General features: G+C 38.8%; 1 protein-coding gene across 1 annotated transcript in view; it reads right to left on the bottom strand.

Annotated features, from left to right (window-relative positions):
* Nucleotides 1-11,856, bottom strand: part of LOC121648116 (mucin-5AC-like) — a 36,317-nt gene extending 24,461 nt beyond the window's left edge. Inside the window, exons 1-22 of the mRNA XM_041998063.1 lie at nucleotides 11,745-11,856; nucleotides 11,619-11,651; nucleotides 11,269-11,530; nucleotides 11,047-11,161; nucleotides 10,549-10,639; nucleotides 10,352-10,446; nucleotides 10,057-10,270; nucleotides 9,828-9,953; nucleotides 4,226-4,343; nucleotides 3,990-4,128; nucleotides 3,738-3,842; nucleotides 3,523-3,592; nucleotides 3,298-3,435; nucleotides 3,015-3,179; nucleotides 2,771-2,865; nucleotides 2,551-2,677; nucleotides 2,199-2,454; nucleotides 1,096-1,145; nucleotides 910-1,010; nucleotides 663-814; nucleotides 432-570; nucleotides 247-354 (exon numbers count right to left, since the gene is read on the bottom strand). Coding sequence (XP_041853997.1) covers nucleotides 247-354; nucleotides 432-570; nucleotides 663-814; nucleotides 910-1,010; nucleotides 1,096-1,145; nucleotides 2,199-2,454; nucleotides 2,551-2,677; nucleotides 2,771-2,865; nucleotides 3,015-3,179; nucleotides 3,298-3,435; nucleotides 3,523-3,592; nucleotides 3,738-3,842; nucleotides 3,990-4,128; nucleotides 4,226-4,343; nucleotides 9,828-9,953; nucleotides 10,057-10,270; nucleotides 10,352-10,446; nucleotides 10,549-10,639; nucleotides 11,047-11,161; nucleotides 11,269-11,530; nucleotides 11,619-11,651; nucleotides 11,745-11,832 — 2,787 coding nt within the window. The 5' untranslated portion in view covers nucleotides 11,833-11,856. The remainder of the gene's footprint in view (nucleotides 1-246; nucleotides 355-431; nucleotides 571-662; nucleotides 815-909; nucleotides 1,011-1,095; nucleotides 1,146-2,198; nucleotides 2,455-2,550; nucleotides 2,678-2,770; nucleotides 2,866-3,014; nucleotides 3,180-3,297; nucleotides 3,436-3,522; nucleotides 3,593-3,737; nucleotides 3,843-3,989; nucleotides 4,129-4,225; nucleotides 4,344-9,827; nucleotides 9,954-10,056; nucleotides 10,271-10,351; nucleotides 10,447-10,548; nucleotides 10,640-11,046; nucleotides 11,162-11,268; nucleotides 11,531-11,618; nucleotides 11,652-11,744) is intronic.
* Between the last annotated feature and the right edge of the window lie 371 nt (nucleotides 11,857-12,227).

Below are 12,227 nucleotides of genomic sequence, written 5' to 3'. Positions count from 1 at the left end.
AAGTTGAAATCCATTTAACATATGTAATTTTATGGTTATTTTGTTGAAAAGCAACACACTTAGGCTGATATTCATGTTAATACTTATTACTCTAAATCTGGTATCAAGATTATCTTGATTTCTTGAATGCAGCAACGACTAGCCACCTCAACCTTTCTTGTAATTATGAGATCATAAGTCATAATTGTGAGATAAGTACTTCTGAATATTTTATGCAGTGCTCGTCTATATCTATTAATTTTGTACCCCCAAGAAGAGCTTGATAGGTTTAAAGCAGGTGCTGTCAGTTTGATCACAATCCATGGGGTCAGTTTGGATCTTGAAGGTGCCATTCATATCATCTCCACAGTAATCCTGCAAATAATCTGATGTCAGTATCAAAAGAGTTATTTTAACAAGTCACAACAACTAAACATAACGACACATTGTACCTGGGCGAAAATGTAGCCACAGTCGCCTTTAAAGGCATATTTCTTGTCATCAAAGGTGATGTAATTGCCCTCTCCATATACGGTACAGGTTCCACCACAATCATTATTTGTGCATTCCCATTTTCTGTTTTTGCACGTGCTAGGAAATAGAAAGTTAAATGTTGTAAACTCCAAAAGGGCACATAAAAATGTGACGTGACACAAGACTTTGGCATGAACTTTAAAACTCACCATTTATTGCAACCCACATTTATATTTTCTCCAGGATTATGGTATTCTCCATTGTATGGACAAGGACAGTTTTCCTCCTTCACACAACCTCCTTTACCATCTGACAGCAAGCCATCAGGACAGACGCATCCGGAGACACATTGTTTACTTACCTATACAGCATAATAGCAATTTATTTAACATGTATGTGAATCTTTTGCATAAGCATACGTGTGTATTATATTTAACAGCAAGATCTCAGCCTTACACATTCTGTGTCCAGTGTCTGGCAGGTGCGTTGGCATTCAAATCCCTTCTCACTTGGCTTTGCATTTGAGCAGTTGAAGAAAACCTTTGGCTCGTTACAAGCTGATGACAATGATAGTGTGTTAAAGGGGAAACTACTGTTTGTTTTTTATCTAATAATGTTCTTGACAGATTTGCATGTACCTACTTTCAGTTATCTGCTCTCCTGTGCAGCTTAGTGCTCCACTATTGCATGAGCTGAAAGGCACAATAAGATGGCAGAGAAAAGTAAAGTAGGCAAAGAAGAGAAATTAATTTCAGGATTTCTTTTATCTTTGTCCTATGAATACAGTTATTTAATTCTTTGAAGGAGCAATATGTAGAGTTAGTTGACTTTGGGTTCCCTTGATGTTAATAAAAACTCTTCATGAACATATCAGAGATAAACAAGAAATAAACATAAATTCGGATGCCAGTTTCTCATGATACAGATAGTATTTTTTTTTAATCCCAATCTTTTGTATTAAAAGTGGAACTAGCAACAATTAAATGGAAAAAATGGTTGAAATAAAAGTGCATTTGATTTTATAAATGTAGAATTTTATAAATAGTTATTCAATTTATATTTTGGCACCTTGTTTTAATTTGTGCTGTTTTTGTTTAGTTCAAAAAGGACTTCATATGTCAAATTTTGATTCATTTGATTGATCATTAAGAGGACAACTAATATTCATTGAGGAATTTATTTTTGTGACTTCTGGTCATGGAAAATTGGGGAAATGAGGGCTACTCCTCCGCATTGCAGATATTTTAGACAAGCTTGACCACGAAAAAGTATTTTGCAATGTCAAAGAGTTAAATAAGGTACAGTAATATATTGGTGACCTTGTTTTCTCTTCCGATGGCAAAGGAATTTATTATAGTAGGTGTGCACTATTAGTCACTATATTCTTTCAGTGATTGTGGAATTTCTTTAAAAAAAAAACACATTTTGTTTTGATTATTTTCTAACTTTCAGTGGTGAAGTTGGTGAATTTTTTTGCTATGTCAAGAAGAAATGGACTAAAAAATAATATTGTAGTTTTTTATATATATATATATATATATATATATATATATATATATATATATATATATATATATATATATATATATATGACATTGAAAATCATTAAGGGCATTTTTTACATGACACTGTTCTTTTCTTTATATTCTATTTTCATGTTATCTGACAACTATAAAATAACTAGCTGAGATGTCAGCAGATTAACATAAAAGTTTATTTTTGGCTAGAAACCGACAAAGACTCACCAAGTTTGTCCGTTGACTCTGATTTTCATTCCAGACTGTACCAGTTCATCTCCAAGATAACAAGGACAATGTGAGGCTGGTACACACAGTTCTTTCTCATTGAGATAAGTACCACGAGCACAGCCACAACCATCAAGCGGGGTAAAATTAACCCCACATGTCAAGTCTGACTGACTAAGAGAGCGGCAGGTACGACCACAGTTTGTCATCTTGTACTTATACACAAAATTAGAAGGGCAGTCAGTCGTGTACTTCTCTGTGAAAAAAGATGGGATTGGCTAGTTAAGTGGGGAAATTTTAAAAGCAAAGCCACACTTAATTATGCCCAGTTTATTTATTGGGTAAAACTTACGGCATACAGTTTCCCTCCATCCTTTCAGTGAGACGCCTTCAGCGGCACATGCGTGGACGTAGGCAGATAGGGCAGCACACATGCATTCCTCACTCTTTCCACAGGCACAAGTGTCATAAACACAAAACTGCAAATAGATGCAACAACATCCTGAATGAACAGCTTTAAAAATCATTAGACAAATAAGTGTAGATATATATGGAAAGACATAATTACATACTTTTTCATATTCTGCCGGGTTTATTTCAGAGTGGCAAGATGAAAAAATCCCATGTGGGTCTGACAGAAGAGTGCACCAGTGTTTGGCATAATTCTCTGTGTTAGATAGAGAGACAGAAATAATGAATGAATGAGTGAATTAATTAATGAAGTGCAAAAAATTTAAAAGGATAAATAAATAAAGCCATTGGTAAAGCAATGTGGAGACTTGTATGAAAGTATAGACCATGATGTTTCTGACCTACCCCTGTCAATACTTAAAAAGCAGGGATCATCAGTTGTGGGTTTCACATCGGGGCAGTTTGGTTTGGCTTTCCATGTGTTGGCAAATGTCACAGCTGTTCCCTCAGTCAGTCCACTTGTAGTTCTGAGGTCATCATTTTGAACATCATTGAAATCTCCACAAAGACCTAAATTGATAACATTATAATTTAACTTAACAGCCAATATAAACACTCACTGCAAGAAGTCGATACTTTAAACTTTACATAAAACAATCTTGAAAAGATCTTAAAAAGTAAAACACACCGTTGAGTTTTCCCTTCATGGAAACATTGGCTTTGATGTAGACTTGCATAAGAGGTACGAGCTGAATCTCAACATCAATCCCAAAGGTGGTGTGGATCACAATGAAAAATGTAGATGGACTGAAGATTGTAATGTCATCTGTGGAGGAGAAAAAAACCCCACTGAGCAAATGTTAAGTAAACAAGTAGAATGCTGTGGTTTCACTATAAGGAACTATTTACTTACCCAGGAGGAGAGGGAGCTTAAACAATTGTGTTTTTTGAAGGACCTCTCCATTTGCTTTAATTTCAATCATCTGCAGGAAAAAGTGAGTTGTTATGTAAAGATATAGACTCTGTTTCCAACAGATTATTATTATTATTATTATTATAGTAGTAGTAATAATAATATATGAGAATATATAAGAATATTATAATTTATTTTTAATGTACATATTTTACCGTATCCTTAAGGTATAGTAGAGTGACAGCAGACAGACAAGATGATTTATCTGATTTGTCACATTTGGCCAAATCACCATGGATACTGAAGGTCCCATTAGTATCCTAAAATTAAGAAGACAAAAACACACTTAATTAGAAAATAATTTCTTATTTAAATTGGATATAAATCAGTTTGTGAATTACAAGATTAATCTTTTTAATTGTTACAATCATTATTATGTTTAGCACTTCCTAGTTTGATTTCCCCACCTTGGATAAAACGTACGAGCAGTCTCCGTGGAAAGTATATAAGTTATCATCATAGGTGGTGATGTGAGATCCACCCAGGATAGAGCAGATACCAGGACAGTCCACATCCGTACAGTTCCACTTACCACTAACACAGGTGCTGGAAACAGACACAGTTTAGTTGGACTTATGTTTAATCAGATGTACCATCATGAAAGCACATTTTGTTAATTGAGAGACAATATTGAAGAAATTACCAATTTCTACAGGCCTTAAAATATGATTCCCCAGGTTCGTATGAATGGCCATGGTGAGAGCAGGAGCACTGGTCAATAGTGATGCATCCGGTTTTTGAAATGTCATCAAAGACCGTCCCTTGGGAGAAACAGTAAAAATGAATATACTAAATGCAACTCAGATCTTGTAAAAGTGAGAAATGTACGAACAATACACAGCACTCGCAAAGATAGATTTTTTACAATATTTTGACATGTTATTGGAGTAGTAGGTTTCTTTGAAGTGAGGTTAGAAGGATTACTCATCCATAGGCAGCAATACCAGCATGGAAGCAAAGGAATGTTTAGTGAAAAGAAACAGCAGCAAAAATAGATTTTCGTCCTTAATCTAGATGTGATTTTACCTCAGTTTTAGTCTCTGAATTGGAGTTTCGCTGCTAACACAGTTCAGATCCAAATCAACCAATAAATAAACCATCATCAGGGCAGAAGTACGTCAGACACCATGCTGCATGGTGTCTGATGGGTGGGGCTGTTCAAGTAGGCAGGGATTCCAGTGTAAAGTAACACCTAGTGCGTGATAACAAAAAAACACACCAAAAAAACAAACAAACAAAAAAAAAACACAAAAACACAACAAAAATTGACCAATACTTTGAAATCTATATGTAAAAATCTCTTGACTAAAGTTACTGATTTAAGTCAGATATTTCTACTAAACTTAAATTCTGAAACCCACTCTTGAGATGGGTGGGACCAGGCTGGACAATGTCGGGTGATCCCTAACGCGATACTCCCATATGGTGGGCTAATAAAGTCAATTTCAAAACAAAACTAATGTCAAAAAGCCCTAGAAGATTCAAGAATAAAGGCATTATCTTTAAGCATGTTGGATGTAGGTTTTTCATGGCAAACTATGTTGCATAGCAAATCAACTAAATGTCCAAGATATTGTGTTACTGAGACGGGATGTAATGATCAGCATTCTTGCGAGACAGGGCACCTTTGGAAAACTTTTGGTATTTCATGGACAAATGCTTATTGCATGGTGCTAGAAAAAATTTGAACTCAGTGATCTTTGATGATGCACATTGTTTTTGAAATGATAAAATTTTCTGTCTCATTAACTTTACACAGAATAAAAAACATTTGACTTTGTTACAGTTAGGTTGAGAAATAAATATGTTATGGAGTCAAGTTGGCAGTAAGCTGACGTCAGCTGCTCAGCAACATGATTATTAAATGATAATATTTGACTAGCAGCAGCAACAAAACCTCCACATAAAAACACAACACTATTCGATATTCATCAAGGGCCTCAAGATGTATAAAAACAAAGACGAGACAACATCCGGGTACAAAGCAAAGATTCACTGAAATATGGAGCTGTGCTTCACACTCTTGGAGAGTGTTGGATGTGAGGACAGCTTCTTAAAATTCTAGATGGCCAACTTCGATGTGGGCAGAGTTTCAGATTCAGAAAACTTTTTTTTATCCTGTATGGGCAATAAATGGGCAGTTTGATGGTTTAACCATCTCTTCCTTGTTCAGGCATAAGAGTTTCCACGTGTGCACTTTGCAACAGGACGCTCTAGGCCGCAATTCGATGATCGACTTTGTAGTCGTGTCGTTGGACTTGCTCGGATGGCTTCAAAGGGATTCTGGTCCACCATCCGGTGGTTCAGGAGGGGAAAGCAGTGCTCCATCAACACTGTGTACAGTGGGGATGGGGGGGCTGCTGATCTCGACTCGGGATGTTGTGAGGCGGTGGAAGGAATACTTTAAAGACCTTCTCAATCCCACCAACACATCTTCCGATGAGGAAGCAGAGTCGGGGGACCCTGGTGAGCTCTCCCATCTCTGGGGCTGAGGTCACTGAGGTGGTTAAAAAGCTCCTCGGTGGCAGGGCCCCGGGTGTGGATGAGGTCCGCCCAGAGTTCCATAGGGCTCTGGTTCTGGCTAGGTCTTGGCTGACACGCCTTTGCAGCATCACATGGACATAGGGGACAGTTCCCCTGGACTGGACTGGTGGTCCCCCTCTTAAAAAAGGGGGACCGGAGGGTGTGCTCCAACTACACAGGGGGATCACACTCCTCAGCCTCCCTGGTAAGTTCTACTCAGGGGTGCTGGAGAGGAAGGTCCGTTGGATAGTCGAACCTCGGATTGAGGAGCAGCAGTGTGGTTTTCGTCCCAGTCGTGGAACAGTGGACCAGCTCTACACTCTCTTCAGGGTCTTAGAGGGGGCATGGGAGTTAACTCAACCAGCCTACATGTGTTTTGTGGACTTGAAGAAGGTGTTCAACACTGTCCCTTGGGGACTCCTGTGGGGGGTTCTACTGGAGTATGGAGTGCCGGACCCCTTATACAAGTTGTACAGTCCCTGTATGACCGGTGTCAGAGTGAGGAGAGGATTGGACTCCGCCAAGGCTGCCCTTTGTCATCGATTCTGTTTATAACTTTTATGGACAGAATTTCTAGGCGCAGCCGAGGTGTTGAGGGGATCTGGTTTGGTGGCCTTAGGTTTGGGTCTCTGCTCTTTGCGAATGATGTGGTTCTATTGGCTTCATCAGGCTGTGATATTCAGCCCTCGCTGTAGCGATTCGCAGCCTAGTGTGAAACGGCTGGGATGAGAATCAGCACCTCCAAATCTGAGAACATGATTCTCAGCCGGAAAAGGGTGGAGTGTCTTTTCTGGGTAGGCAATGAGGTCCAGCCCCAAGTGGAGGAGTTCACGTATCTCAGGGTCTTGTTCATGAGTAAGGGAAGGATGGAGCAGGAGATTGACAGGCGGATCGGTGCAGCGTCTGCAGTGATGCAGATACTGCATCGGTCTGTCATGGTGAAGAGGGAGCTGAGCCAAAAGGCAAAGCTCTCGATTTACCGGTCGATCTACGTTCCTACCCTCACCTATGGTCACGAGCTGTGGGTGGTGACCAAAAGGACAAGATCGCAAATACAAGCAGCCGAAATGAGTTTTGTCCATAGGGTGGCCGGGCTCTCCCTTAGAGATAGGGTGAGAAGCTCTGTGATCCGGGAGGGGCTCAGAGTAGAGTCGCTGCTCCGCCGCATCAAGAGGAGCCAGATGAGGTGGCTTGGGCATCTGGTTAGGATGCCTCCTGGACGCCTCGCTGGTGAGTTGTTCCAGGCACGTCCCACTGCAAAGAGGCCCCGGGAAAGACCTAGGACACGCTGGACGGACTACATCTCTCGGCTGGCCTGGGAACAACTCGGGATCCCCCCGGATGAGCTAGTGAATGTGGCCAGGGAAAGGTAAGTCTGGGTTTCCCTGCTTAGGCAGCTGCCCCCACGACCAAACTCCAGATAAGTGGCAGAAAATGAATGGATGGATGGAGGAAAGGTCAAGAACTGCTGCCAACAGCCCAGACTACCCAGGTCTCGCTGCCTGCAGCCGTCAGGGGATGACTTCCCAGAAACAGTTTACTTGGTTAATTACAGGTTTCTTAAGTTCAGTCTTTCGTTCTCAGGTCTAATTTACCCCTTTAGGAGTTTTTAAGACATACTGTAAATAAAAACAAAATAAAACAAAACAAACAAACAAAAGTTGATTATGAACCAGATTTTATGATGGCAGTAAAATTCCTTAACTCATTTTTATTGTGGCATCACAAGGTGGCAGCTGTTCTAGATTCCATAACTTCCACTATGAACTAAAACTTCGCATAAATAATATTATCAAAAATAATACATAAATTTTTACATTTTTACATAATACATTAACGGCGATGCTCTCTTGTCCACCACACTTTGCTCTGTGATGGGTTCAACACCCACACTCCTGCTTTTAAGATAATAATAATAATAATACTAATAATAATACTAATAATAATAATAATAATAATAATAACACATTTTCCTGCAGTTGTGTACAAATGTCTCTGCTGTCTGCGTAGCCTTCTCCTCCTCCCACTACTGTTCTGTGAATCATCACACCGGCTGTCAGTAATCAGCTGATTGGCTTTTCTGTCGCTATCGCTCTTGTTGTGTTTGTTTATGGTTCAGATGTGAAGGAGGAAACTAGCGGTTCATGGTTCATATCAGCACATACTGTTTTGCCCTAAAGTATTGTTTTTGGAAGTACTAGCAATAGTAATCTCAATTTATCAGTCCATGTCACTATTACTGAAGCCAGGTCTCCGTAATATGGTGGCCGGGAAGTGCAAAACAATATTATATCGAGTGAAACACTTTTACACTTTTGTTATGCAAATTTATATCCAGTGAAACTTTTACAAGTTTACTGAAACACAATTACAAAGATAGATGTTACACCAAAATCTGTGATTCATCTTTGTAAAAGTGTTTCACTGGATGTAATATTGTTTTGCACTTCCCACGTCAACTCCTACGTAACATGTCAAAATTATTTTATTATATTTAAAGGCATTGTTACAACAGTAAATTCATCACCTGCTAATTTGAACTTTTTTGTTCTTTGAAGACTATCACTTATTCTACTGGCTTCTACTTCATTGTTTGCTATTTTCATTTAATTAAACAGGGGCAATATGATTTAATGTAGTTCCAATAAAGAAGAAGTCATCCTTCATGTGACAGTTATGGAATACGACAGCCAACCTGTGATGCTACAATATGAATTTTGAAGGATCACTTTACTGCTATCCTAAAATGTAGTTCATAATCAACATTTTTTTGTAGAGTATGCTTTAACAGCTTTAAAAACTCTGGTTAAGTTAGAAGTGAGAATGAAAGATTGAACTTGAGAAACCTGTAACTAAACAAATACCCTGTTGCTGGGAAGTCTGAAGGCTGCAGGCAGTGTGATCTGGATCATTTTGGGCAGTTGGCAGGGCAGCTGGATGGATGCTTCAATTCCATGTATCTTCAAATTAGAGATCAACGAGGCTGATGTTCTACCTTTTTTTAAATGCAGGCAGACATAACTTGCATAAAAATGTTAGCTCAATCTTCTCCAGATAGTATGTATTATTCCCATATGTATAAACACATGAACCATGTGATGCACATGCTGATTCTACAGCTTCTCTCCTTTCACCTACACTTCAGCACCAACGTTGCTTTGCTGATATGCTAGAATGTGTAATGCATCGTGGTTAAGGTAGTGTGAAGTCAGAGCACCGCCGGTGAAAATGTACAGTAGACAGTAATTGTTAACAGGACAGGACAATCTGAACAAGTTCATGTTCAAGTTCTTTATTTACAAATGAACTTTTGTTCAGTTCAGGTCAATGCTTTCAATGCCTTCATGCACAACGCTGGTTCTAGTGTCTTGATGATTTGATAACAAAAACTAGAAGAACCCAAAAAGTGTAGACCTTCAACCAATTTTTTTTTTTTTTGCCAATGACTGTGGGCATTTTTTTGAGTTAGAAGCTCTAATGGTAAAATTGTCCCCATCTCCCCATAGTAAAGAATTCTTTTATAAAATCCCTGGATCCAGACTCAAAATCTAATCACTTGTTCCTTGTTCCATTTGTGAGATATCCTGAAATTTTTATTAAAATCCATATATAACATTTTGAGTTATGATGCTAACAGACAGACGAACCTACGCCGCCAAATACACGACCTCCGCCTCGGTGGAGGTATAACAAACAATCATTTCCAAAGCTGGTAAACTTACCAGATGGACAGAAGCATCCATCTATGCAGTGCTCATCACACGTCTGGCTTCTCTGGGGGTTGCTGCAGGTGTCAATGCAGGGGCTTTCACATTCCATGTATTCCATATTAAAAGGGCATTGTTTGCCTATTTAAAACACAAATAGGAATATTAAAATTAAAATACAATCATTTTTAGGAAATTTCTGTCAAATATCACTCTTTCTAAATTTTCTTATTTCACTTCTTACCACACAGTTGTGCGGTCTTCCACTGTTGTGGTGTCCCGCCTGCATGAGCACACTGCCGGGAATACTCTGACACAGTTGAACAGATGCATGAAGTGCTGTTGCTGTTACAGTTGCACATGTCTCTCATACAGGCTTCAATAAATAAGTCTGTATTTATTAGGTTTTGACAGCTGAGAAATGCAGGTCCAGTCAGGAGGTTCTTACAAAGGTCCGTCTGGGGATCGGAGCATATCATGCATTCAGATTATAACACTTGAAGTGTTAGATCATGACAAGGCAATCAAGCTTCTCCTACCTGATTTTCACAAGTGCGGGGGACTTGAGTGTTGATCTCTTCACAGGTTTCAGTGGGACCATCAACTTTCCATTTCTCAGCATCATATTCAAGACCTTTTAGAGCAGAGCAGAGGATACAGATACTTAGAAAAAGTTGGATTTTATTATTATTATTTGCATGTAAGTTTATTCTCTGCTCCAGCATTCAGTATTTACCAGACTGGATGAACTCTTCATTGAGCTGTGCTCCACCGAAGTCTCCACACAGACCACAGGTTTGATTCTCGAATTTTGCATCCAGCTCCACCTTAGATTTGTTCAAATTCAGATCAGAATCAGATACAGACATCAGATATTGTTGCAGTGCTTTACACCCGGCACCCTTTGTTCTGCCAACTTTCACTTCCCAGAAACTCAAAACAATGACCATCCACAAAAGTTCAAATAACATCTGATAATTTGTTTCAGTCTAGAGTGAGGACATCTCAACAGGAATTAGTTGAACTTTCAAACACTGATTTACTGAATTCTTAAATTTTATCTTTGTGTTTCAGTAATGAATGTTGTCTCCTTGTAGTGCTTTTTCCATTTTTTGTAATGACTAGTTTTATTTAACTTTTTTAATTTAACTTTTTTAGCATATAATTGATCTTCTGTGATTAGTTTGGTCAGGTTGTGCACAGTATATAAAACAGCAGACATTAACAAATTTACCCAGAGAGAGGACGCTTGATTCCACATTAAAACGAGACCCAGCGATGCTTTAAGTTTAACATAAGTTCTACTTTTCACAATCTCAATGCCAGCCTTGCTGTATGGAATGGAGACACTAAAGAGGGACAAACAAATCATGAGTTTAAGACATTGACCACTAGTTAAACCAGTACATTAGCTGGTAATAAAAAACAACAACTCATCAATAAAACACACACTCACGAGTTATCATTAATTATGGTCGAAGTGTTGGCCAATTCCACCACGGTCCCACTCAGTTTCATTGTGACTTTCTCGATGGTGGTTACCCCATTTACTTGCTGCCGCTTGATCTGAATGTTGAAAGTCTCGTAGCTGGCCATACACTGGGATGTAAGGACATAGTTGCAAGTCGAGGGATGTTGGAAAAAATGCCCATCAAACGTCCTGAAGTGGTAGTTTCCCCATGTGCTGCAGAACGGGTTGTTGTCGGAATGTCTCACTTCTAGGTTTTGGGATAAAAATAACTGTTAAATGATGGTTCAAACTACAGTTTATTTGTTCTTTTTTCTTAAACTCAGAAGATCTCTTACCTGTAATCACTGGCATTTCAGTCCCTGTCAGATCTATAAGAAAAAGAAGAAAGACATTTATACTCGAGCAGCGTAAAAGTCTTGATATGGTTTGATAATGTTTCTTCTGAACACAATAATACACACAGTTATCATGTCCCTGTAGCATACTGTTGGTGGCGCCTGACAGTCCAAGACACAGGCTGAGCCATGGTATCACCCATTCAAGAGGCATCCTGACTGTTCCTGTAGTCCTTGATTTGTCTCAGTCCTGTGATGGATATTCAAGCCAACTGGTACCTCACTACAAACATCATGTAATATAGTCCTTTGGGTGTTTGCAGTTTAGGAGGGGTAAACAAAAGATTCTGGGTGTCAACCTTTGTGTTTTTTGTCTCTATTAAGATCACACCCATGTTAGATAAAACAACACTCCATCTGTCTGAAACATTGTTATTTCAAGCTTCGTTATGCCATATCTATCTTAAACATTCAAATAACATAAGTCTTTAAAAGTGAAAAGCACAGTTCATGAGTTATATTAAAGCACATTAAATGAAAATGAAGAAAAAGAAGAAGAGAATTACACACTTATCTCACTGGACAAAAGTATTTGGAAATGTGGGTTTT

The sequence above is a fragment of the Melanotaenia boesemani genome, chromosome 10 (assembly GCF_017639745.1).
Source record: "Melanotaenia boesemani isolate fMelBoe1 chromosome 10, fMelBoe1.pri, whole genome shotgun sequence".
Lineage (NCBI taxonomy): Eukaryota > Metazoa > Chordata > Actinopteri > Atheriniformes > Melanotaeniidae > Melanotaenia > Melanotaenia boesemani.
The sequence above is the reverse complement of the archived record's forward strand: the minus strand, read 5'-3'. Positions and strand labels throughout refer to the sequence as shown.